Raw genomic sequence first — 26574 nt, forward strand, 5'->3', positions numbered from 1 at the left:
CAGGGAGAGACTCTGACCTGGTGGAAATTTCTCGGGAAATAAGCGGGTGCCTGGCGCCCTTCGGCTGTGTGAGGGGGGCTTGTGCCGGTAGTGGACATGGCCGCCAGCCGCTGCAGCGATTGAGGCTTCTGGGCGCCTTCGACCCCGTTATGTCTCTTGGCGCTTTGCATTACCGAGAGGAATCGCCTCACCCCCTGGAGACAGCTCTGCCCGCCCTGCGGGTGCCCACGGGCCGCCTCCCGGGGGCCGGGGGCGGGACGCGCCTCACCTGGGGCGGCGGCGGCCCCGCCTCTCCCCGCTGTGGCTTTAAGGCCCTCCTCCTCCTTCTTTCACCCTCCTCCTCTTCCTCAGCCTCCTCCTCCTCGCCAGCCTTCCCTCCCTCCCTCCCTCCCTCCATCCATCCCTGCCGCTCGCCGCCGGGCTCTGCCTCGCCCGTCTTTCCCCACCCCCCCTCCCCCCACCCTCCCCATCCCCGCCGCCAGCCATGGCTGACATGAAGACCGGCATCTTCGCTAAAAACGTCCAGAAACGCCTCAACCGTGCCCAGGAGAAGGTGCGTGGCGGGAAGGGGAGGCTCGGGGTGGGGGGTGGTGTATCGTTATGTAACTGGCCCGTTTAACGGTGGCTGCCGCCCCCCGGCCGTGCCGCCGCCTCCGGGGTCGCTCCCCGCCGGGACGCGGCGGTGCGGGCCGTGCCGGTGTCCACCTGCCGCAGGCCCCAGCGAGGCGCCGCTCCTTCGCCTGGAGCGGGGCTCCCCGCCGGGGGAGGCCCCGCGGGAAGTCGGGGTTCGCCTCGCCCCGCCGCCAGCCCTCCTAAGAGGATTGCGTTTCCCTTAATACCCGCGCCGGCTCATCCGCGGCTGAAGCGATCCGCAGCCGTGTGACAGGGAGCCCGCGGGGGGCCGGGGGTGCGGGCGGAGGCCCGCGCCTTCCGTAGCAGCTGCTTCAATTTTGGGGAGTTGCTCAAAATGTCGTGAGGCTGGTCGAAATGTTGTGCAGCTGATGGGGGGTTATTACTTGGAGAACTCGGCGCCGATTCTTGTCTCGCCGGTTGTTCATTTCCAGGCTACGGCAAAGTCGGGGAAAATTTGCAGGAGTATGGGATAAAAGATGAGGGCCTTGTTAGCCATTATTTGTGCCGTTCAGCTTTGCTAATAAAAACCGGTAGGTATCTATGTTCTACACAAGTAGCTCCTGTTTAGCTGTTGGGTGTCTCGGAACAGGACTGTAGATAACAGACATCAAACCTATATAGCATCCGTATCAGCTATTAGTATGGTTTGTTATAAGGCTGTCCTTGGCATGAATTTGGGAGGTACAGTTGTCGGCAAGCATTGCAAACCCTCTCTTTTGAGGACTAATAAAACCTTTACACCCTGCTAGCATGTATCCTCTGTTGTTACATGCTATATGTAATAGGACTCTGGAGAACTAAAAGAAATTATTTTGACCGCTATTTCTCATACTTCACTGCCTATAAATCCCCACTTCCTTTTTGCCACACAATGAACTCTGCAGATGTATAAGGGAATAAAAATTGTGACAATTAATATGTAGCAAAGTCTCATATGTAATCATGTCATTAATTAAGAATCTAATAGTTGAGACTGTCACAGGCAAGTGGTGGTGCATTTTCCCTTTCAAATACTCCTATATAGCCCACAAGGTCATAAAGTACTAGACTTTTCAATACCAAAGTCACGATGCATTTCCATTCATGCAGGTTTGGACTGCAACTGTTTTCAAGTAAAACACATAATATAGTCTTTAATAGTTTGAAGAGATCTGATGGGTTTATGGTGTGAGTTGAGCTGGGTTAGTAGTTGGAGTAGAAGCCTAAAAATGCATTTGTTTCCTTGTGTCTTTAGTAGTGTTGTTACAATTAACTCTCTCTAATAAAGCATTGGTGTAAGTATTAAAAATCAGATGTACTGTGTCTGTTCAAACATGGAAGGTCTTGTTTGCAGAAATGTGTGGGCATACCAGAGCATGCCCCGATCTGAGTGCCTGAGGTCGTGGTGTCGTGGCAAAGATGGCTCGTGCGCCAGCCCAGGGGTGGCTGTGTTGAGCCTGGTGGGCACCTTGAGTGCAAACCAGGGATGATGGTGGGCTCTGATGAATGGTCTGGTCTACCTTTGCTTTGGTGATCAGCCACGCTAACAAGGGGAAAATTTTGTCTGGTTTCATCTGCATGTGTTGCAATCGGGTGCCTGGCAATTTTGGCCTCATTGCTGCATCTGTGGTGGCTGTTTCTTATGTCAGTGGGTCTAAACATTGCTTATTTACAGGAAGTAAAAGCTGTTAGGGGCCTGACACAGAGTAGGTCACATACCATGTAGCTCTGTATCCTTGCTTCCCTCTTCATGGCATGCGTGTGTAGCTGTTGTGTGAGCTGTGTGAATCTGTTCTCCTGTGCCTACACTTCTGGTTAGATTTGAGTTCCTTTGTGGTTATACAACATAAAACCCTTTATTATTTTTGCTAAAACTTTACTTTAAAAAAAAAAAAAGGCCCCCAGATGGGAATGATACAGAATGATTGTGTTTTGTTTGTTTTCTTTGGGTGCTTGAGGACAAGTAAATTGTATCTAGGGTTTAAGTCTGATTTATCTGATTTCTGATGGTGTGAATAAGATGGCATTGTGACAGGTGTGTAATATCACAGTGGCTTAAAGAGATTTGAAATATATCCTGAGTTGTTTTATCCTGTTGCTTATATTGGATTTGGGCACCTTCAGTTTACTTAATGTGTCCTTATAGGCAATTGTGTTTATAAAGCATTTATACAAGCTTTCTATTAGGTGTTGTTGATGTAACACATGTATTAAAAACATGGAGTGGCTGTAAAACAAACCTTAATCTATAGAAACTATTTTTCTAAAGATGCTGTCATTATCTTCTGTTCCTTGCAGTCTAGGAGAAATTTAAGTTGCATGGCATAGGTGGCACATGTGCCAATATAAAATACAAATACAATACACAATGACAAAAGCTAAATAACTGATGTGAAAACATCTCAGATTGTGCAAACCTATCTGTCTTGCATTAGAAGTGTTAAATCTGAGTTACATGAATGCAACCTTTGATGCTATTTTCCTAGTTAAAACCAAAGCAATCATCCATCTGTGATAGAGCAGGCTATTGATAACATCAATAATGTTGTTTTTTCTTATCATAGAAATATTTAGATTGCTCCACACTGTGGAAATGGGTGAGGTAAATATGCTAATGGCTTGATAGGGCAAATGACATTTTAAAAAAACCCAAAAGTGTCAGGCTAAAGACAGTAAGAAATTGTGCACTTACTCATGAACTGAAGTGCTAATGAGGGTAGGAAGGCAGTTGTCCAAAACAAGCTGTAGCAGGCTAGTACTCAAAATGAAATGTGATTTTTAAACAAGCAGAAATAATAATTGGTCACTCCATTTTTCATGTCACGGAGATGATAGTACTTTTGGAGGTAGCAAATGTGCCCTGGCATCCTGATTTTTGAATCAATAAGTGTCCCATGTGCTAAATTACAGTGCTCTTCACTGTAGTCTTCAGTGACTTCCCCCCCAAATTCAGGACACATGGATGTGCTGATCTTGCAGTATCTACTGGAAGTTGCCAACAGTCAGCTGAAGAATCTGGATAAAAGTTTTAAAAGCATAAGAGCAATTTAGGAGCCTACAGTCATAACAGTAAACAAAACACTGACACTCTTAAATGTTTATAGTGAAACCTGAATGGATGTATTTGTAACTGAGGCTGGCTGAATCAGTTCTGAGCATAAGATTACTTGAATGAAAATGCTGAATTTGTATCCTTAGGTTCCTCTGGAAACTTAAATTTAAGATGCTAACCCAATTTATCACACTAGTTATCTTCTTGTTCATCCCCTTCGTAACCCAACACTTCTAAGTGAAAATGATAGAATAGTTAAGCTGGAAGGGACCTACAATGATCATCTAGTCAACTGCCTGACCACTTCAGGGCTGACCAAGAGTTCAAGCATGGTATAAAGGACATTGTCCAAATGCCTCTTGAACCACTGACAGGCTTGGGACATTGACCACCTCTCCAGGAAGCCTGTTCCTGGGTTTGACCATCCTTTCAGGAAAGAAATGTTTCCTCATGACAAGTCCAAACCCCCCTGACAGACACAGCTTTGAGCCATTCCCATGTTACTGGGAATTCCCAGTATTCCAATCTATACAGATTCCTTCTGCAAGGCTGCTGTCCCTTGAGAGAGTCAACAGCTCCTCCCAGTTTAGTATCACCAGCAAAGTTACTAACCTCTGCATCTGGATCATTGAAAAAATATTGACCAGATTTGGCCCTAGAATTGAATGCTGGGGAATACCACTGGTGACTGGTCACCAGCCAGCTGTAGCCCTGTTCACTGCATCCCTTTGAGCCCTGCTGTTCAGAAAGTTGATCACCCAATGCACTGTGAATCTGCTTATCCCAGAGCTGGACAACTTGTCCAGAAGGATGCTGTGACTATCAAAAGCCTTACTAATCCCAGAAAAACTATATCCACCACCTTCCCTTCATCCACTAGGTGGGTGACGTTATTGTAGAAGGGTATCCCAAGACCTTTTCTAGATGATTGAGAGGAGTCCTGCTGTAACATCTGCTAGTCCCTTCCATAATATGGAATGAATCACATCAGGCACCATGGATTTATGACCATTCAGCTGATGCAGCTGGTCCCTTACAGTTTCAGTGTCCACAAATGGAAAGTTCTTGTTTCCATGCTTGTGGTCCTCCAACTCAGAAGGCTGAAAGCCCAAGGTAGCCCCGTAGATGTTAGCTCTGGTACAGAGAAGACAGCTAAGAGGGGTGGTCTCTGGGCTGCAGGGTTGGTTTCTGCAACAGCCTGAGAGAAGAGTGACAGCACTGGGTTTGTCCTTTGGAGCTGAGTGGCAGAGGACACATCGCGGGGGACACAGCAGCTGTGCCAGGTGTATGGCCACCAAGGGCAGGGACAGCACCCTGGGCCTCCTGGGCAAAGGGCCAGCACCCAAAAGCTTTCCTCCAAACGATGCTGGGCAGAGGGCTGGTGGGTGGGGCTGCACATGGGGGGCCCTGTCATCCCTGTGTCACAGGGCCACCACCCGGCAACGCAACAGTCACAATGCCCCGGGACAGGATAAAAGGGAGCAGCGTCCAGTGGCCGCTGCCAGTGCTGGCCTGGGGGCAGCCTGAAGACATCTGAGAGAAAAACCTTGAAGAGCTGGTGGAATTACTTGGAGGGGGCTGAAGAAGGAAGACCAGAGAGAGGCTGGACGAGGTTCTCTGCTGCAAGGCCAGCTCCCGGTAGGGCCACGTTCAAAGCCCATCTGCTGGATGGAAATCCTGCTTCAGCCTTCAGGGAGTAGACGCAAGCCCCTTGGGAGATGAGAAGAACCACCAACCCCTGGAGGTACCCAAGGCTATCAGGCCTTTTCAGCTGGATAGCAGCGCAAGACCAAGGCAATGCCTTCTTGAGGAGCACTGCAGAGCTCACCGTCCTCATCCCCTGTGGAACCAGGGCAGCAGCAGCAAGGAAAGGGATGCAGAGATGTTGCAAGGGGTCGCAGTGCTTCGGAGCACCCACTGGTGTCCCAGCAGGCGCAGGAAGGATTCTCACGCCCACAGTCAGTCAGGCCAGGACTATGTGGCCAATCTCAGCCTGGAGCCATCTCAGGGGCTTCTGAGGGAGAATAGGGCTTGGGCATCTCCTGGGAGGCATGACCAGCTTGTGGGACAAGGAGACAGGTCTCGCTCACATGCTCAGGGAACAGCCGATCGCCAGTGCTGGGGTCAGGAAGGAATTTTCCCCCAGGGCAGATTGGCACTGGTCCCTGGGGGTTTTTCGCCTTCTTCTGCAGCATGGAGCGTGACCGCTTGTCAGGGCTCCCCTGGTCCCTTTTAGCTGGGTCACTGCCTGCTGCTCGTGCACCACGAAGGTGGCCTCTCGTGCCCTGCAGCTGGGGGGAGGAAGGCTTTTTTTCCCCCATGGTGGGCTAGCAAGCATCCCTGGGGGTTTTTGCCTTCCTCTGCAGCAATGAGCACGGTCCCTTGCCAGGGCTCCTTTAGGCCGTTTTGGCGAGGTGCCTGCTGCTCGTGCTCCACGAAGGTGGCCCTCGTGCCCCGCATCCGGGGGGAGGAAGCTTTCTCGACTCCCAGGGCAGGCCCCAGGGTGGCCCCCGGGGGCTGCTTCTTGTCCTCTGTAGCACTGAGCACAGCCCCTTGTCAGGGCTCCTCTGGGCCCTTTTCGCCCGGTTCTCGCCTGCTGCTCTTGCACCTCCAAGGTGCCACTAGTGCCCTGGCTCTCTCTGGCTCTCGCCCATTGCAAGTTTGGAGCAGAAGCGAGCTCTGCTCTTCCCTTGGCTCCATTTCCCTGGGGATTCTTGCTTGTGCAAAACAGCCTGTGCTTGGAAGGGCTCCAGGCTTGCTGCACCACCAGGAGCTGCCACTTTCCAGTGTTCCCTTCGTGCAATACGAGCGCAGGGCAGGCACGAGAGCGCTTTTCTTGCATCACTGGCCAAGAGGAACAGCAGAGCAGGTTTTGGAAGGCAAAATTGTGCTTGTCATCGCCACGTGCCATACTTTGGAAGATTCTCCACGGTGCCACACATCATCTTCCTTTTTTTCTTTTTGTGTGTGGTCAGTCCTGATCCTCATCCTTCACGTTCTCACTCTCCAAGAAACAGGGACTGCTTGGCCTGTGTTCCTGCTGCTACTTTCTGCAGCTCTGTGACTTGCCTTTGCCAGACTGCAAGGGATGTTGTTTTTAAGCTGAACTGAAGAACACATCAGCCTGCTCCTAGTTACACATGTGTGATGTGTTAATGCTTGTGAGCACTGGCTCTGAAACAGATTCAGAAAAATACAAATAACATCCTGTTTCCACTTGTAGCCTTTGTGTTATGTGTCCTTGAAAGTAGCATTTTAGGCCAGTGTCGTCGTTGTTTGACTCATGGTGAGCGCAGGTTAGAGAGAGAAGAGGAGCAATGCTGTGTTATGGCTTGAGTTCTGCATGACAAGCTCTGACCTAGGGCAGAGGGCTCCATCCAGGAGGGCAGGTCTCTGCAATGCAGGGGCCAGGCCCATCCAGGAGGCAGGGGCAGAGACAGGCATACCTACAGCATGGCTCAGGCAGGGACTGAAGGCCCCAGGCTGAGCTGAGACATGACCCCTGGGCCCTTGGCAGGGGAGGCTGGTCCCATCCACTGAGGCTTATGAGCACCCCCAGGGCCCTGGCACAAATAGACTTGCACTACTCATACACTGTCCTTTAGGTGCTTGTGCTTGGCCCTTTTGGAGGCAAGAACATTGAGCCAGAGGGATCTTCTCTCTGAAGGAGTACTGTTCTCAGGTTCTTCTGGTATAGCACAAAAATGTGTTTCCAGAAGAAACAGCTCAGGTGTTTCTGAAAACATGTATACACAGTGAAAAAAGAAATCCACAGGGAAAAGAACATGTATTGCTCACCTCAGAAATGTTTGCAATATATAGTTCAGGAGAACATCCTGCTTCAGACTGATGGCTTGATCTTTGAGCCTCGCTAGTGTCAGAGATGTGGGTTTTTGCGATCTTGCAGATACCTAGGTAAACTGGATGGACGCAGAAGGCTTTCAAAAACTGCACTTCCACTTGCTTTTGACCCATTTGTGCAGATGTTCTAGTTACCTTGAGCCGATCCACAGCTCTCACCCCCATCAGAAGGTACGTGCCTCCTTCCCACAAGGTGACAGAACCAATGCCTATGATGGGACACAACTGCCCATTGAATGCCTTCTGCTAGTGCTGGGCTGGGGAAAAATGTCATCAGATTTCCTTGGTATGTACTGTTAGGGAAAGGAGGAGGTAGGAATAAGAATACAATAGAATAGTTAAGCTGGAAGGGACCTACAATGCTCATCTAGTCCAATGGGCTGACCAAGAGTTTAAGTATGGTATGAATGATGTTGTCCGACTGCCTCTTGAACACTGACAGGCATCAACCGTCTCTCTGGGAGGCTTGTTGAAGAGTTTGATCACCCTCTGATAGTAAACTCATTTGGTGACATCTCAACATTTCAGAAACTCAGGTTCTGTAAGGCTTGTTCCTGGGTGTTTCTTGAGTAGCTTTTGAAAACTTAAGTAATGAGGTTTTTTGATGTTGAGTTTCTAGTCAGTAGTACATTCAGCTTAATACAAAAGTTAAAGCAGTAAATACTCCAATTTATGGGAACTTTGGAAATGTAAGTATTGTTTAAATTGTTGTAAAGGTGGAGATTCCGTAAAGGCAAAATATATTCCCCTCCCCAAGCAGGCAATTTGACGATTCTGTACGCATCATGTGTTCTGTTACTGATTACATCAGTGCTGAGGCAGGAGATGGATATCTGCATGAAGAATATATTTGTGAAAGGTTTTTATTGTACCTATGCTGACCTGCCTGCAATGCGATGATATGGTTCCAGCAACCTTGGGTTCAAAAAAGGAAATTATTGTCTAATGATTTATAACATTGGCTGCACAGAAGTTATAAAATCTAGTACTCTAAAGTCATTATGGTGTCATGACAGACCTCAACATTTATGGCCCTGCTGGCACAAGCACATACAATGAAGAGGCAACTTAACAATTAGCTCTTCAGAGATTAATCTGAGTTTACAAACAAAACCAATTAGAGGTCAGTAATTTGTCATGTGAAGGGTACAGTCTAAACTACACAGCTAAGATTCTTCTAGTTTCAGGATCCAGTTTAATAAAACCTTTAATTTCCTGTTTTTAAACATCTTTCTTTTCATAGAAGTTGTAGAAAAGGGAGAGGAAGTGGTCAGCTGGCCCATTATTCTAAACCAAATCAGTATCAGCTGTATTATTCTTTAGGAGTGATTTTTCTTGCCACCTTTAAGTGTGTAATGGTGGTGGTTTTGCACCTTCCCCCAGATGATCTACACCATTGCTTAGGCACCTCCATTCAGACAGTTCTCACTTAATATAAATGTCCTTTTTTTGCAGTTCAAGCCCTCTGTTCCCTGTTCTAGCTTTGCTTGATGTAGAGGAGAGTGTTCTTGCTTCTTGCCTCAAAATATACAAAGTGGTTTTCCTGTCAGTATTCCCTATGATCTAACTGCAGTTATCATATGACCCTCCCAACTAGGCCAAATAGTAGCTATTATTAAAATATTGATTGCTTTCAGTTGTTGTAGTTTCTAATGTGCAAATTAAAAGGTGGAGGTAGATTCTGGTTGTCAGCCTGAGTTTGGTAGAAAATGAAAATAAAAAGTGAAAGATGCCTTTTAACACTTCTTTGCAGTTGCCCACGTGAAGAGTACCATAACTCCCTGAATTTGCCTGGAGATTTCTGTGGGGAAGGGGGATTTTTTTCATCTGCCTGAAATATGCACAGGCAGCCGTCAAAGCCTGCTATGCCAGTCCTCCCACTCACCTCAGGGACTGTGGAGTAGGGGGAGAAAGGGTAGCAGATGGCTCTGCTGCTTCAACACAGGGAGCATTTTTCCCTAGGGAACTGTTGTTTAGGTCATTTGGCTCTGCTGCAGACTCAGCTGCTTGGAGCCTCCAATGCAAAGTGTTTCAAGTGCTGGGTTGTTCTTCCCTAAATGTTCTGCAGCATCAGTGCTGTGCATCACTGAGCCTTTGCTGTTCTTGAATACAAGATAATTTGTCCCTGACCTAATGAGTAGCTAGTTAGTCAATAGTTGCCAGAATCATAAGCCAATGACCAACTTGGAAAAGCATTTGTGCTGTTTTGTCGTGTTGAGTCTCTGCTAATTGGAGTTTTATTAATCTGTTTAAGAGGGTAAGGTAAAACATAGGCCTGTGGTAAAGACACATATAACAGATTCCTGAAGTGTCTATTTGTGCTATGAGAAAGCTAATGCAGGAAGTAGCTTGTTCTTCTTCCTGGCTGTTCTACCTTTCTTTCTGTTTTCTCAGTAATTGTTCTCCATTACCTGTAGGGCAGGAGCATCTGTGAGACTCTGCAGAACTGGGGGCAGGTGTGAACAAGCACTTAGTTGGTAAAATTCTGTTTAGATATTTTCTAAGAATGTTGGTGGGGCAATCAGAGAGGAGTTCATCATGCTTTCTCTGGGCAGGGGCACAAAGAAGTCAGGGCCTGGACCAATCTTCAAATCTCTGGTGTCTGACTCCCAGTGCCCTGTTACTACTTCTCAGTTGTTTCTGTTGTTTTTCTTTTTCTCACCATCTCCTTTCTGACAAACTCCTGCTTACTCCCAGATAAGATCCTCTGCTTTGTTCTCGCTGTCTCTGTAGCAGATTCTTTTGATACTCCCCTGAAGTCTCAGCTTGGAGTCATTTTCACCCCACTTTTTTGTACCCAAAAGATTGCTAAATCTGTGCTTTGTAAGTGATGCAGAGGGCAGCGCTACAGTCCCTGAACTCCAATCAATCCTCTTTATCTGTGAAACAAAGAGGAAAGGAAGGCCTGCCAAAGTCTTGGGCTGTCACTAAAACAACCATTTGAAAAACTATTTCTAGTTCAGATTAGCAAACAACCCCCCCTTTTTTTTTACAGAAACATTTCACAAAATGGTATCTTTATAGTGTATACATGTGTGTCTGCCCATGCTTACAAGAGAATGTCAATCCTCCTTTTCCCAGGTTTCAATTTGAAAAAACACGTTAAGACTAGACTGATGTCTTACTTTTTAAAACAATAGGGGTTTAAGAAAATAAAAATTGCCTAAAGAACACAGAGAATCTGTATTTCCTTTCTAGACTGTGATCTTCAGTAAGCGTTTGCTTGTGTCCTTACAGAAGTATAAGTAGTTAGTAGTATGTAGCTGAGGTAGGTGATGGTCTGCAGTGCCATAGGAACACGGTTCTTTCTACTGATGATTCACACTTTGTCACAGCAAAGCCCAGTTAAGTGACCCACATGCATGAGGGCTAATACACATTAAGCACAAAGTAGAAGCAAATGAAATGCTGCATACAGAGAAGAAGCTTAATTGACTAAATGTGATCCATCTTCTATGAAGAATAACCAGTCTGTGATTTCTGAGAAATGACATTGATTTTTCACATAAAATGCATACATTAGGTTTAGATTTAGGAGGTTGTTTAAAGACTTATTTGCATGCAGGTCATGTAGAAGAATAAACAAGAATGCGATACTGTTATTAAACCTGTACAGATCTCTCTATGAATGCTGTTGCTTATATTTAAACTAGGCTTCCAGCTGTTTAGCTTGCCATTGTCATCTAAATCCTTGTTGGTTTAGGTGGGTGTTATTTCTTTCACACTAATGTAGCCCCTCTATGCAGTTTGGATGAACTTTTTAGAATTTAAAAGGTATACTGCTAAAATAGATCTGCTGTGAGCACAAAATAATTTAAGTGTAGGAGAAATTTTAGTCCTGTAAAAATCATAAGAAATGGTTCATGAGTTTAATTAGGAAAGAATTTAATTGATTGCCTCATGTTTTTCAGATCTGTACTAACCACATTCTTATCACAGGGCAAACAGAAGTGCTAGGATCAGCGGCAGAACAAAGGAAAAGAAAAATTCATGGGTGTATTGAGGCCTGAAGAGAGGCAGGAGCGTGGCTCAGTTGAGAGCCAGGTTGGTATGGTGCAGTGTTAGGGCAGATGTTCCCACGGCTGACCTTACTCAGGGAAGAAATATATAGGGAGAAAAGTGCATGGTAGTAACCAAAGGGACCCCAGGCAGGTATGGGATGGCTAGCTGCTGCAACCACAGCATGGTCACTGCAGGACCATATTCAGGAAGCAGTAAAGGAGTGGATTCATTATATGTGAACCAGCAAGTGGAAAACAACCACAACAGAATGAGGTTGATGCCCAGGTGAGAAGATGGCTGGCTGAGGCCTGAAACCAAGCTGGACATTTGGAGATAAGATACGAATTTGAAATATGGATTTTGGATTTCAAGAAACGTGGAAGTATAACAGTGCAGGGAAATTTTTTTGATTTTAAAAAACAGTGCAGCCCTCCCTCTATATTCTCAAATAGTTTCTGGATTAATTAGTAAAGAAATGAATATATTCCTTATGATGTGACCCTCTTGCAAAATGCCAAAATGTAACTTTCTTGATAGCACATCTCTAAACGTTGTCCTACTTAATTCTCCACAAAAATGGGCGTGCAGAGTTGATATCAGGACAGTTATATCTTCCTTCATGTTTTTCATCTCCCCTCTTCCTTTGTTGTCACTCCCTTCTCCCATCATCCTTTCCTTGCTGCTTTCTCTTTCCCTTCCTCTCTTCTTGTATGGCTAACCAAACAAGTTGTTGCAGTCTTAACCACCAAAGCCATTTAGAGAATGGTTTGACTTCTGTTGCGCCATCTGGTTACTTGATAGGTGAGCACAGCTGCACACTTCAGAGATGATTGTGCGTTTAAAAATCAGTACCAAGCCTCTGAATGTTGCAGGCTTTCAAAGAGTACTGAATGTTCATTTTGTTTTATTTGCCTCCTGTTGTGCGTGAGAGGAGGGACAGATGGTACTGCCGGAACAGTGCTATTCCCTCAGGGTCTGCAGGGCTGACCAAGGTCCTCCCTGTGTAGTGGGGAGCTGTGGATAAAGAGACAGCATCCTATACAGGCAGTGCTGAGTACCTGGGGAAATGCTGAAAGACAGAGGAGGTGAAAGCCTAGTAATTAAGACAGAAGTGCATGAAGTGCAAATGTGCAAGCTGAAGGAGTCCACAGTGGGCTCCATTCACAAGGTTTGTTTTTATCTGGAGCTCCAGATGAGTCCACAGGAACTTCACCCAACTGGTCGCCTTAAGGTTAGCCCAGCAGTGCTGTCACTCCAGATTCAGTGAAGTCAAGGTGTTATGTGTACCCCAGGGCTTTTGAACTTACTTCTGCCCTCTGTTCTTGTACTAAAAAAACCCCCTCCTAGGAAATCTGTACTTCCAGGGTCTGAAAAGCATGTTTCAGAGAAGGCAAACCTTGCTGACTTTTAGCAGAACTGAAGAGGGTTTTGTTCTTAACACCACCCTGGCATCATGTTTTCCTATAGCACCAATCCAAGATCATATTTGTTGCAAGCACAGTGCCAGAATCTTTTGTGGAAAGCTTCATATTAGGGCAAAAATAAATGGTAATTCGGAAGTTGGCTGAGAATTTGGGTTGATTTGACAGCCAAACTGAGAAACAAATCAGGAAGGAATTTAGACAACTGTTAGCTGACAAACACACGTGCCATTATGGCATCTTAACTCCCTAAGGAGTCACATCTCCAAGAGTCATGCCATAGCAGTGTCGTAGGACAGAGAGGAACAGCTCTGGCTGAAAAATATCTTGGATCAAGAACATGTGTTTGTGGAATGCAGGATGAATGCAAGTTTGAGTATGGTGTCTTTTGTTCAGTGTTTCAACTCAGATTGTGCTGTTCGGTTCTGAGTTCTATAGTAAGGGCTGTTTTCCCAGTGTTTATCTAGGAAAGAGTTAAAAATGGATCATTTTAAAAAGTATATTTTAAAGAAGGCACTGTGCAGTATTGAGATTGCTAAGTCACTTCTCTGAAGGATCTATTTCTGTGAGCAATAAATAATTTTTCCCCCTTCTAGTATCCAATTTGCAGTTTGATTCAAAGCACTTGGACCAATGTCTGCTAATGCTCATCAGTGGTCCATCCTACCAAAGGCTTACCATGAAGTACTCTGCTTAACAGTGATGCTGGATTGCTCAGTAGTATCTGTTATCAGAATTGTTTGCAGGATTGAAGTAATAATATAAACCTGGCACAGACTTTCCCTCCTCTGGCTTAAAGAAGGATTTTTTTTACGTTCCATTATACAGAAAGACTCCTTACTTGCATGAAAACAGTCACCAATCAAGCAGATTTTATTACATGTTAATGCATCTTGGAATATTTGTACATGGATCTGGAGAGAAAAAAAACAGCAGTGAAAAGTCAGTCTTGAATGCAAAGTGGTTGTTATTCCTCCTCTCTCTGAAACTCAGGGTATTTTCAGTTCTGCTTCAGGGAAGGTGTTATCATTAAGTGTTGACAAAAAACCACCTCTGGTGGATTGTGATGGATTTCTGTCTTTTTTTATTAAGTCTTATAAAATAAAAAGTAGAAATAGCAGAAAGGTGGGGAAGGGCTTTCTAAAGAGTCACAAACTCCTTTCCACTCTAAGATATGTACACCAACAGGTTATGTCTACATCTAAACTAGCTTTAGCTATACCTGCAAGTGAGAAGGTGGTTCCTTATCAGGCAAAAATGACCTGCTGTACTACTGAAAAGCATTACACAGAGTATGTTTCATCCAAAGTTTTTAGCTCTAGGATTTTCAAAAGAGCTCAGTTCCCACTGACCTTTCTCATTTAATTTAGGGTTGGTTATAACTCAGTTTCTTATTCCTGAGCACACCTTTCCATGATGCTAGTATGTGCTTAAGTGTTGTACGGGAGGTTTCCACCTTGTACTCATCAGTTGTCTTGAAATGGTGACTGGGGGGATGCAGAGAGTAGTTTTAGGGTACTCTGTGAAAGCACGGTATGTTGTCTGCATCCTCATTTCCATCCAGTGTTTCCTCTAGCAAAAAAGGAGTTTTCCAAGCCTTCATTTGGTGTGGCATTAGGCAAGGTCTCACCTGAAGGTGTAAAGTCCCATTTCTGGGCAGGGGAGGTATTTCTGTGCATTACAGGAGAGAGGGATTGCATTTATGTTCACCCAGGAAAAAATTGAGTCCATATCCTAAAGCAGTTAGTCTGGTCTTTATGATATTAGTAAAATAAGTTGTGAGAGCATGTTGTTTTCTTATCCCTAACCTAATGCTTCTGTGCACAAAGAGAAGACTTTAGGGCCAGACTAGCGTGCACAACAGCAAAGCTGCTGAACAGTTACAAACCACAGACATGTAAAAGGCACTGGTAATCCACTGAAGGGAATGAGAAATATCACTGGGAAACTTCCCATGGTAGGCCAGCATTCAGTTAAGTTGGTTGCAATGGGAACCTAGTAGACAGCCAATGTTTGGTCAAGGTAAAGTTGCTAGATAGGTCCCCCCAGCTTTATCACATTTGCTGTAGGGGTCGGTCTGTCCTGAATGGGATACACAGATTTTCTTTGCAGATCTTGTTCCACAACAAAATGCAACTCCTATCCAAAGTTTTAGGAGAACATCATAGCTTCTCTACAATGTCCTTTTCCATGTTACTTAAGAACTAAGATGATAAATTGTCTTTCACATATGCAGTCTTAACAGAATTTTGTTGTAACTTTATGTGGATATGGAGAGCAAACACTCACATTAATATAAATTGAACCCAAACAGATGGCTGGATAACTTTTATATAATGTATGATGCTATGAGAATTAAAGAACTCAGCCTTAAAGCATTTACAATTTAGTAAACGATGAAGGAACTGGGTCTGATACCACAAGGTAGTGCTGATATAGGACTAAAGTGACACAATAACAAAAGCCAGCACCTCCAGGTGAGAATTTAAGTTTCAGTGGGGCTCTAACCAGAGCGATAGAATTAACCAACCATGGATGTTGCTTTACTCCTTGTACAGCCCTATCCAACTGGACATTAAGTCTGGGGACATGAGGTATACCAATCAGTGTGTTCTTTGATCTGTATTTTAGTCCCTAGGTAATCATTAATGTGAACAAAACAATACACAATGTGCTTGTGTCAGAAAAGGATGAAATATGTAGTTTTGTGTAGTGGACTGAGAAAACTGGCCAGGATTGCTGGGACTGAGAGCCAAAAGGGTAAAAGGTAATTCCAGCAGGGGAAATCGCGACCACCAACTCACGGACCACTGACCCAAGTAATACCACCTACTCAAGAAAGCAATAGAAGAGGACAACTGAGTCTGCAAAGTAATCTAAATATGGAACGAGCAAGTTTGTACCAATCAGTAGAAAGGACAATAATGAATATGAATGAATACGTAAATTTTTGATCTATAAATTGGATGAGAAAGGTGTGTAAGGCATGCACGTTAGGAGGAGCAATCCCCCGTGCGCCCGGCGCTGTGAATAAAGAGTGCCTGCTCTTTAATACTAAATTGGTGTTAAAGAGTTGTTTCTGATTTTACCGCGTTTTTTGGTAACAGGGCTATCTATTTAAAATTAAAGGTAAAATTAATAAGTTCCTATTAACTTTCTTATACTAAAAAATAAGAAGAGAAAGATTCAGACATGGAGAAAAGAAGGGTTCAAATATGGACAAAAATCAACACTGCCTGGCATAAGTTTTTATAGCTGTATTATAAAAAATGAGAAATGGTAAAGACTTACAGTTGATAGCTCATATTTTCCAGAAGAGTCTATGTGTTGTAGAACATAAAATCCAGTTATTCTTTGTGTTATGTAAACCTGAGCTATAGTAAAGAACATAATAATTTCAAAACAATGGGTTGTTTTCTAATCCTGGATGTGTGGGTATGTATTGTTGCTTGGTCCATAAAATCTGCAGTAGCTAGTTTTACCAGAGACATGAGGAAATGTCTGTACTCCCATCTGGGATCTGACTGATCCTTTGGTCTCTGATGAGCGTAGGAGTGATAAGAGCTCTTGCTTCCTCAACCCCCTCAAAAGAAAAGGCAGGGGTTGATTTGTATGGCATAAATCAGGGGAATGGTCCTTCACTGACAAGAACACTTCTGTGATTCATATTCATACTGAGAGGTATTTTACTCTTATCAGTAATCTTATGGAAATGTAATGGACTATGCAGATTGCTCCCATGTACATACAGCAGGAAGAAATGTGCAAAAATAGTGTCAACCAGCTTTCCACTTAGGCTCAATTTATTCCCTTTGTCTTCTTTTAATGTTTTGAGTTGTTTTAATACAAAACCTGATCTTGAATTGAATTGTGTGGGAGTTTAGTCTGAATAAAAGAATTCAGATCAGAGCCAGGCATTAAGAAACACCAATTACATCCATCATAGTATTTAGGCTTTATGCCTATTATGAATTGTGATGAACTTGATATCATATCCCTGTAATAACTATCCTTTAAAGATTTGGTTCTGCTCATGCTGATTTTATTCCCAGCAGGATGAGGGTCTGTGGGTTAAATATATAATCCAGTTCACTGTGCTAGCACAAGATTTAATGGTACGTGTATTCTCTGTACTGGCTCTGCATGGGACTGGATTTAAGTTGTAGCTGGTTGCATGGCTTTCTGCAAATCACACCTGGTCTTATAGGTGTAGTAGTGTGTATACATATCTTCTGAGGTAAGAGGAATTTTTACTTTGAGGATCCCTTCAATATCAGAAGCCATGTTGTGAGTTCCTGAGCAGTTATAAGCTGGGGTTTCTCCTTGCTCTGAGGGAGTTTGCCTGGCTACGTCAGCAGCAAATCTGTCCTGGGATCATAAAATTCTGGTTGACCTACCCATGGCCCTGCATAAATCAATTCTAATTTGCTGATACTGTGAGTTTCGTGGCTAATTATAACTGTTTCAGCAAATTTGAGTAAACCTGCATAGCTGCTACATCCACTAGGGGCAAATGCCTGACACTGACTTTGTGCATGGGTGCATGCAGGTTCACTTGCTCAAGCCTTTTGCTTTCTCCCCTTAGAATGAACACCTGTGCACAAATACAGAGGGCTTAATAGATCAGCCTGGGGCTGTCTGTCCCTGTTTATAATCTTGCTAATTTTTCCTTGTCTGTTTGTACCCATCAGTTGACAATACTTGGAACATGTGTGCAGTTTAATTGCTCCCTTTTCTTTTTATACAAGTCTACACCTTAAACCTATCACTTCACTTGAGGCCTGGCTGAAGGTGTTCAATGTGTAGGTCAGTAATTCTTTGGGTTGAGCTTAAAAGACATTTGTCCTTCTCCTTTGACTTTTGCAGAATAAATGCAAACTGTTTATGTTGATTTGTCTAATAAAACAAACAAAATCAATAAAAAAACCCCAAAACACCAATATTGTCACAAGAAACAGGAGAGGACAGTGTATCAGGCTGTTTTCCTATTTTGGAAGAAGGATAGGGTTGGATTGTTTTATCTTCTAAGACGTGTTTACTAAAAATGGGAGAAAATGCTTTCCCCTTCTCTCCCTTTGGGCATTTCTCAATCACATACACAACCTGCACAGTTCCCATTCCCATCCCTTCTTTCTCTCCCTCTGTCTTTCAGTCAGACCAGCAGCTGATCCTTCATTCAAATTTGGATTTAGAATTGTAGAATAATGTAGGTCAGAAGAGACCTGTGGATACTGACTTATGCACCTCCAGCTCAGAGCAGGGATAACTTCAAAGACAGGTCAGGTTGCTCAGGACTGTGTCCAGTTGCATCTTGAATATCTCCAAGGATGGAGACTGCCCAGCCTCTCTGAACAATCTGTTGCAGCACTTTACCATTTCATGGTGATTTCTGTTATCCCTCATATCTGCTCAAAATTTCTCTTGTTGCAGCTTGTGACTATTCCTCTATCCCTTTCTCTGTGAACCTCTGAGTAGGGCTTGGCTTGGTCTTCTCTGTAATGTCTAGTTAGGTGTTTGGAAATAGAAAACAGGTTTTCTTCCCTTAGCTTTGTCTCTTCCTGGATGAACAAACCAGCTCCCTTCTTTATGCCCAGTGCTCCAGCCTGCAGAGCATCTCAGTGGTCCTCCACTGGCCTCTTTCTAGTTTTCCCACATCTTTCTTTCACTAGGTAGCCCAGAAGTGGATGTGGCAGCACTACCAGTGCCTCGTGAACTTCAAATAGTGAAGAAGAATCATTGCCCTTGATCTGTGTCTGTCCTGCAGTCCTGGCCTTCATCCCTGCAAGGGAGCACATGACTCTCAGGGTGCAGATCCTCAGTGGTGGAGACCAGCAGCAATTTTCTTTGGTTGGAAGAACTGAGAGTTATGGACAGAGGAACAGGGAGGAGGGAAAAAATTACTGGGTACCTCAGTGGAGGGACTATATGGAATAGTTTAGTAAATCAAGAACCCTACTTTGCATACTGACTAGGAAAACTTAGGAATACTTCAACATATTTAGCTTCAGCCTGCCCATGTGATGCACTCAGAGTGCCATTCTGTCACTGTAAAATGCTTTTATTTACAGCAGCAGCCAAAATGTCATTAAATTGCAAAACCTAGCAACTTTCTGGTGTTTGTGCTCTGTTGTTAATTCTCCCATGTTTCTGGAGAGTCCAAGAACAAGAAATAACATCCTTGAGCATATGATATACCGGGTGGAAATGGTTTTGTTTCCCATAGCAGGGAGGAAAGGCTTTCCCCAGACACCTTCCTTCTCCAGCTCTCTACATAAAGTACATCTGTGTGGAAATTTTTTACATTTTATTTGACACTTCCTGGATGCATTTACTGTGTGGGAGTAGTTTCAGGCTAGACTTTCTTCTATGTGTGCTGTTACGGTTCACAGAATCACAGAATGGTAGGGGTTGGGAGGGATCTCTGGAGATCATCTTGTCAAGTCCCCCTGCTTGAGCAGGGACACCTAGAGCAGGGGGCACAGGAACTTGTCCAGGTGGGTTTTGAATGTCTCCAGGGAAGGAGACTCCACAACCTCCCTGGGCACCCTGTTCCAGTGCTCTGTCACCCTCACAGGAAAGAAGTTTTTTCTCATATTTTCGTGGAACTTCCTAAGCTCCAATTTGTGCCCATTGCCCCTTGTCCTGTTGCTGGGCATCACTGAAAAGAGTCTGGACCCACCCTCTTGACACCCACCCTTCCAGATATAAGTATTAATGAGCTCACCCCTCAGTCTTTTCTTCTCCAGGCTGAACAAACCCAGGTCTCTCTGCCTTGCCTCACAAGGAAGGGAGATGTTCCAGCCTCCTGATCATCTTGGTAGCTCTCTGCTGGACTTGCTCAGGCAGTTCCACATCCTTCTTAAACTGGAGAGCCCAAAACTGGACACAGTACTCCAAATGTGGTCTCACTGGGGCAGAGTAGAGGGGAGGATAACCTCCCTTGACCTGCTAGCCATGCTCCTTTTAATGCACCCCAGGATACCGTTGGCCGCAAGGGCACATTGGTGGCTCAGGGTCAGCTTGTTGTCCACCAGCACTCTCAGGTCCTTCTCAGAGCCGCTTTCCAGTAGCTCAGCCCACAACCTGTACTGGTGCATGGGGTTGTTCCTCCCCGGGGCAGGACCTTGCACTTGCTTTTGTTGAATTTCATGAGGTTCCCCCCAGCCCAGCTCTCCAGCCTGTCCAGGTTTTGCTGGATGGCAGCACAACCTTCTGGCATATCAGCCACTCCTACCAGATGGTATCATTGGTAATTGTATGCTATATTGATGTATTCAACACAGGAGCATGTACCTTCCTGTGTGGGAATCCTGGACCTGGGAAGATTAAGAATGTTTCTTCACACCTTATCCTTGATGCCAGGTTTATGATACAGAAATTTCTCCTGTGTATGATATATATCAAAGTTACTGATTTGAAGGTAACATGGTATAACCTGAAGTGGAAATACAGGGATGTAAGCTCATGTCAGCCTGCTGCCTTTGCTGGCTTTGTGTTTGTTATCTTATACAAGGTGAAAAGCTGGTCAACTGCTGGTGACTCTACCTGCGTTAAATGTGCCGCTCCTGCTGTGACAGCTTCCGTGCCATGGGAAAGTCCCACGTACATGTGGAGCCTTCCTGAAAATGTATTTAAGGATCGCACATGTAAATACAGGAAGTATCACCACACATACGACAGATCTTGCCTGTTTGAAGATTATGCTGCCCTGAGAGGTGGACAAAGATGTTCAGTTAGTCAAGGCAAGTGCTGTCCATGATTCCAAAAGCACTGGGGAAAAAAGGAAACACAAAAAGTAGGTGTCAAAACTAGGTGTTTATATGCTGTTTCAGTATCATTCCAGCTGTCTGGGCCCCGAGGGGCCATTACTGTCCCTGCCCAGCCTCTCCCCATGCCTGTCTGTGGGCCCAGGATCTCATTTAAACCTCCCAGCTCAGCCCCTTCATGGTGTGGCCCTGCTTGCCCTGTACCCTAACACCAGCAAACTCTCTCAAACAGAAGCACTGCCTGAGTAGGAACAAAGTAACATCTGAGTAAATACTTTTCAGATGTTTTTATCCATAATGAGTGGCGGCTACTATTCACATTATTTTTCTTACCTGTGTGGGCTCTGGGCCATCTCTACATTTGCTGCTTTGCTGCGAAGAGATTTACAGTGGTACTTGATACTTTGCTGATTGTGCTTTACAATATGGCAGTAGATGGCAAGCAACTTCAGCCATCTAAGCAGGGAGTGTTACCTGAAATTGTCATAGGCTACAGAGGTATCAACAGCAACTACAACCCTCTGTATGGACCATTACTACATTTGGAAAAGTCTTATCTGGAGAGTGCTGACCCTAGGAAGGGCTCCAGACCATTATCAAGGATGAACCTGAGGCAGCAACTGCTAAACAAATAGTCCTATTCCTTTGGTTTCTTATATGGCTCCTGAGCATAGGCTTAGATGTACTTTGCTTCATCTCCACTTTGGGATAATAAGCCAAAAAAACTTAAAAAAAAGGGCAATTAATCTGGGCTCGCATCTGATTAAAGGTAAGCACAAACTGAAGGGTTTGTCTGAACCAAGACCTTATGGATCACAATACGTGTGTCTTTCGGAGGATCTCGCTGCCTGAGCAAATATAGGCTGAGGGCAGTAGAAGACTGTATTTCCTCTTCCACCATTCCCCTTTGTCAGAAAGTATAGCTTCATATTTAATAGCCCTTGATAGATTTTTGACTATGTATTTGTTTAGATTTTTAATATATTTATGCTTTTGCAGCATATTTTGCTCTCAATTCTGTTATGTTCCTCTATTTTATTTTTTTTTCCTGACAGAACAGATACTCTGAAGCACAAGATGTTCTTTACCTTATACTTTTTACTAACTGATTCTGCAGTTTTTGGTCTGTTTGGCATTCACTATGTTAACTGCATTATTAAAGTGCAGACCAACTGTAAATCCACTGGTAATGCTCTGTTCTGCTGCAGGCTACAGATCTAGAGGTCTGCATTAAGTAGTTTATAGCATCCCTTGTACCTTTAGTAAGTTTACAAATAAAAATGTATATATGTCATCTCTGAAACAGATCCAAAGATTTGTGAACTACTGGTGTATTTTGCAATATTAAGTGCATACAGTATATATTTTTCTCCCTTTGAACAAAGCACAAACCAGAACATAGCATTTCTTTTCTTTTTCCTGGATAGGTCATATTTATCTTCTAATTTTTTTCTCTACCCCCAGAGTAAATGGGGATGGGAAAGAGTGGGCACAAGACCCTTAAGGCATAGGGCAGCTCAGGAAACAATGTTCAAACCTCTTTTATCTCTTTGCTGAGTAATGACTTCAGTCCTTCTCTGAAGTTTCATATGAAGAGCTCAGGTTGAGTCCAGTGACAGTCAAAAAATACCTCTAATATTGTGTACTTGCATGCATTTTTCATTGGGGGCCATTGTTTTTCTCTATAGACAGAACAAACGAGGCAACAGAAAGCTGTTAGCCTTACACAGCCCGGATGATAAAAAGCTGGTGTGTCAGCAATTCTGCCCTTACAGTGGAAGGATGTCAAGAAATCTTTAGATCTCACTAACTTTAAAAAGACTTTAATCTTTATCACTTCTCTAATTTTTCTAGCATTAAGCTTTATTTTTGTAGCATTCTGTAGGGTATTTTTTGGGATGTGAGAAACTTTTCTGTTTTTTAATTGCATTTGCAAATCAACACAATGACAAAGTAATTTCAATATTCAACAAATGATTCCTCTGGTGTAAATTGTGAGAAGCATGAATGCAATTATTATGGGTGGCAGAAATTTTCCCATTGAAACTCTTTTTTAAGTTGAGAACAAAATGAAGTTTTGACTGAAAGTGCCCCTTAGTGTATAAAATATCAAGTACACTTTGGCAATTACTTTAATCCTGTCCCAAAATTATTTTCATTATACTTTTAATTCACAGCAAAATCAACAAAACTAATTTTACTTCTTGCCATTCCATAAGCCCTGTATTTAAAAAGTCAGTCTCCAGCATAAAGTCAGGGCACCTCATTTTAACTTTTATTAAACGTTCCTACTGGAAGTTCATTTTCCATTTAACTTCTGTGAATTAAAGTACTTTGGCAGCCTAACTGACATAAAACCAGAATAACATCTATTTTTAAAACTAACAAAAATATTATTTTCCCCTATTAAGTCAGTAAGTATTGGGGAAAGCTGATTTCTTCAAATAAGATACATTTTTAGTTAAGTGGTAGAAGTTCAACAAATGACTACTTCAAAATATAAGTGGCGCTCTCTTCTTTGCATTCTCATTTGACACCGCGAAACAAGGACTGCCATTCTGCCCATATTGATTATTTTTCTTATATTTTTTAAAAACAAAATTTCTGTTTCTTTTGCTATTTTGTCAGCTGTTCAGTCTTTGTGTGACACTTCCAATGAAAAGTTGGAGTGCTTGCCTCAGGAGATTGTTTTCAGTAGTGTTCGGACAGGAGACTTGCTCATTACAGCTGCCCTATAGAGGAATCCAGCTACAACCTCATGGGAGGTTAGTAAAAAGTGTAGATATGTGAGGGAATTCCAAGCAGAAAAAAAGATTAATGAAATGCTGAGCTGCATCATTGTCAATCAAACAAATGTCTTAATGGATGCTGGACTGAATAGCATATAGCATGAGGTATCTTGGGCAAATACACATGCTTCTTCTAGAGCACTTTTGCTGTGAATGCTCAGAAGATGACTTTAAATGACTTCTGTTTGAGTTACAGGGACAGGTAGGGTAGTGGAAGGGAACAGACCCTGAATAGTTGCTCCAGTATTTCAGAAATCCACCTATGTGTAGAAGTGTTGAAAATATTTCAAAACAGCTGACCAAGAAGTTGGGTTTGTGTAAATACAACAGCTTGTTGAGAGAAACAAACAACACTTCCGTCTCCTACCTATGAAAAGGAGTCCTAAAAGGACAGATGAAAGCATGATGGTTACTGAAACAATGGTAGAGAAGACATCAAGTGTGTTACAGGGAGGAGGGTAAATCCAGGGATGTCAGAAAGCCCTGTTCTTAGCAGGGAGAGAGTGAGCAGAATCAAGGAGGACGTCTCTAAAGAGAGGATTGTTTGGTGCAAGCATTATCACTTCTGCTAAGAAGCAGGTAGAGAAGAAAGGCTCTGGCTAACATCTCCAACATCATGCTAACTTGGCCCTGTGGCTATCATCGCTGGATGGAATAGACAATGTGTTTGACTTCAGAGCGGTGCAGGTTTCCCAAGGCAAAATGGAGGATGGGGTGATAATCCAAGGTAATCTGGCAAACAGAACCAGCAAGCTGCAGTGCAGTAAAAGTGAACGAAAGTCAACAGTACAAGGCCAGTGCAAGGAACAAGAACTTCCATTTGGTGAAGATCAGGGCTGGTGGAGAAATATTTATGAAAATGCAGAAGGTAAATTACTCAAGTGAGAGATGTTAAGAACCCAGCTGGTGTCCTTTGCATAGCTTTGGGCAACAATTCCTTGAAAAATACATAGAAGATGTACACAGAGGTTCAGGGAGAAAAATAACATAATAAGGGGTTGAGGGAATAGTTTTCTTGATCTAGAACAGAAAACATTAAGTGCAGATATGATAATTCTTCATATGTGTGAAACTACTTGCTTTTGCTTACCTTTAAAGATGATGGTGATCAACTGTCTTCTCTGTTGACTGGCTGTAGTACAAAGTGCAAATAGCTTAATGTGAAGAAAGAAAGGTTTGGGCTGCTTATTAGGAAAAAATGTTGTCTTTAGGGATAATGAAGCACTGAAACTGGCTACCAAGTCATGGAAATCTCTTATGCTGTATATTATTTACTTGTGTTTTATAGAACAGGTCTGACCAATGTGTCAGTTTACAAGCATATGTGAATCCTGTTTCAGTGCCGGCATATGGAAAAATGATGTCCTGAGGTCTATTACTCTGTACAGTTCTGAGGTATAAATTAATCTTCATCTGACTGATGGGAGAAGTCAAAAGGCAGTAAGGGTAATTTAAACATAAGTTGTTTCACAGCTTTATGCTATTTAATTTAGAGGACCAAACTTTTCTTTTGGCCTGTTAAGATGAATCAAGCTCCCGTATAGGAAGGTAGATCAGAACCTCTTTGAAAGTGAGTCTTACTAAAGGCTTGAACCCACTAAATAGTATTAAGGATAAAAAAAAAATTAGCAGTAAAATCTGACGCTTCATACTTGTGAAAGGTAAGCGCATCAGGCTAGTGTGGAGTACTTACATGAAGGGTGGCAGGTATCCTTGGACACTCTGCCTCAACTCAGACAAAGATTTGGGAAGTGGGTCAAAGTCTTTGAATTCCATATGTGATTGTATGTTTTTATTTGGGAGAATAATTTTTAGCTTTAAGTATTTTTCTTGCTGTCTTATATTGATCTTGTTTCTCCAGATATCGGTGTTCACTGTTGGGAGAGCAGTTGTGGGGTCAAGCCATAATGTAGGGCAAATATGCTCTGGCAGCCTGCTATTATATTTTCTTTTCTTCAAAACAGCATACCTGCAAACTCTGAGCCACGTAAATGACATGAAACAAAAGTGAGCTACGTATTACTGGGTATGGTGTATACAAATTTCATTAAAACAGTTTTCCCTGGGAAGGGAAAATTGTCTGAAAGCACTGCATATGGCAAAGCAGGGAGAAGAGCAAAATAATCAGTAGAGTAAAACTAACCATTTAGGGGTTTCAGTCACAGATGCATCCTGTCATAATCCCACAGATGGTAGCCTTGCACCAGTGGCTCCTCAGCTCTGCACGTACATCAAATGCTTACATATATATATATGCACACACACAGAGGAGAAAAATCAAATTATGAATTAATTACTGCCTAATAGTGTATGACATGGTAGTAACAAATCCTGAAGAAATGCATGCTCCTCATGCAGGTGGGGTCAAATCTGCATAGTGAGCTTCTGATGCATGTGGAAATGTAACATTTTCATGGTGAAGTTATTGGACGCATGGGGTCTCATGAACACCAGAAATACTGAAGCCTGGTTTGCAGTGGCTTTGCATCTCTTATTCCAGTTGATTGGTCTGTGGTGTGATTCAAAGATGGATTACGTCAAAGTTCAGCTTGCAAGACAACCTTCAGTTGCACCACCTGGGACTCCAAAGAGTCCGTATGTGGAAAATACCATATCTGAGAAAGGAATTACTCTATTGTCTGAAGTAAGATTCACAATTAGAGCACTGATAACATTGCTTTTTTAGATAAATGTTGATTCTCTGCTGTCTCTTTCTAAGAAGCATGCTTGCACACGGTCTTTATTAGGAGCGCTGTAAGGTTTGTGTCCTGTCTAGTGGAAGAATCATAATCTAATAATGAGTTTGGAAATACTTTCATTTTATAAGCAGTCTTTCTGGTGATTGTGCTTTCTCAGAAGTTTTCTGGTTTTCTTCTGGAAGCAATTTTTAAAACGGAATTGAAATTAGAGATCTATGCTCCCCAGAGTTTGGTATCTTGACTGTACACTTTTTATGGGCTTAATTGGGATGGCTGAAGAGAGCTCAGTGTCTGTTCAATTTGTGGGAACTCTTTTCTAGATTATAATTTCTTTAAAAGCATATATGTAAAATTTAATCATCACACAACTTC

General features: G+C 43.3%; 1 protein-coding gene across 4 annotated transcripts in view; it reads left to right on the top strand.

Annotated features, from left to right (window-relative positions):
- Nucleotides 1-439: 439 nt before the first annotated feature.
- AMPH (amphiphysin) overlaps nt 440-26574 on the top strand; it is a 124756-nt gene continuing 98621 nt past the window's right edge. For all 4 annotated transcript variants that reach the window (XM_064443873.1, XM_064443874.1, XM_064443876.1 and 1 more), the window contains exon 1: nt 440-553. In XM_064443873.1, coding sequence (XP_064299943.1) covers nt 485-553 — 69 coding nt within the window. In that variant the 5' untranslated portion in view covers nt 440-484. The remainder of the gene's footprint in view (nt 554-26574) is intronic.

This window comes from Phalacrocorax carbo, chromosome 2 (assembly GCF_963921805.1).
Source record: "Phalacrocorax carbo chromosome 2, bPhaCar2.1, whole genome shotgun sequence".
Lineage (NCBI taxonomy): Eukaryota > Metazoa > Chordata > Aves > Suliformes > Phalacrocoracidae > Phalacrocorax > Phalacrocorax carbo.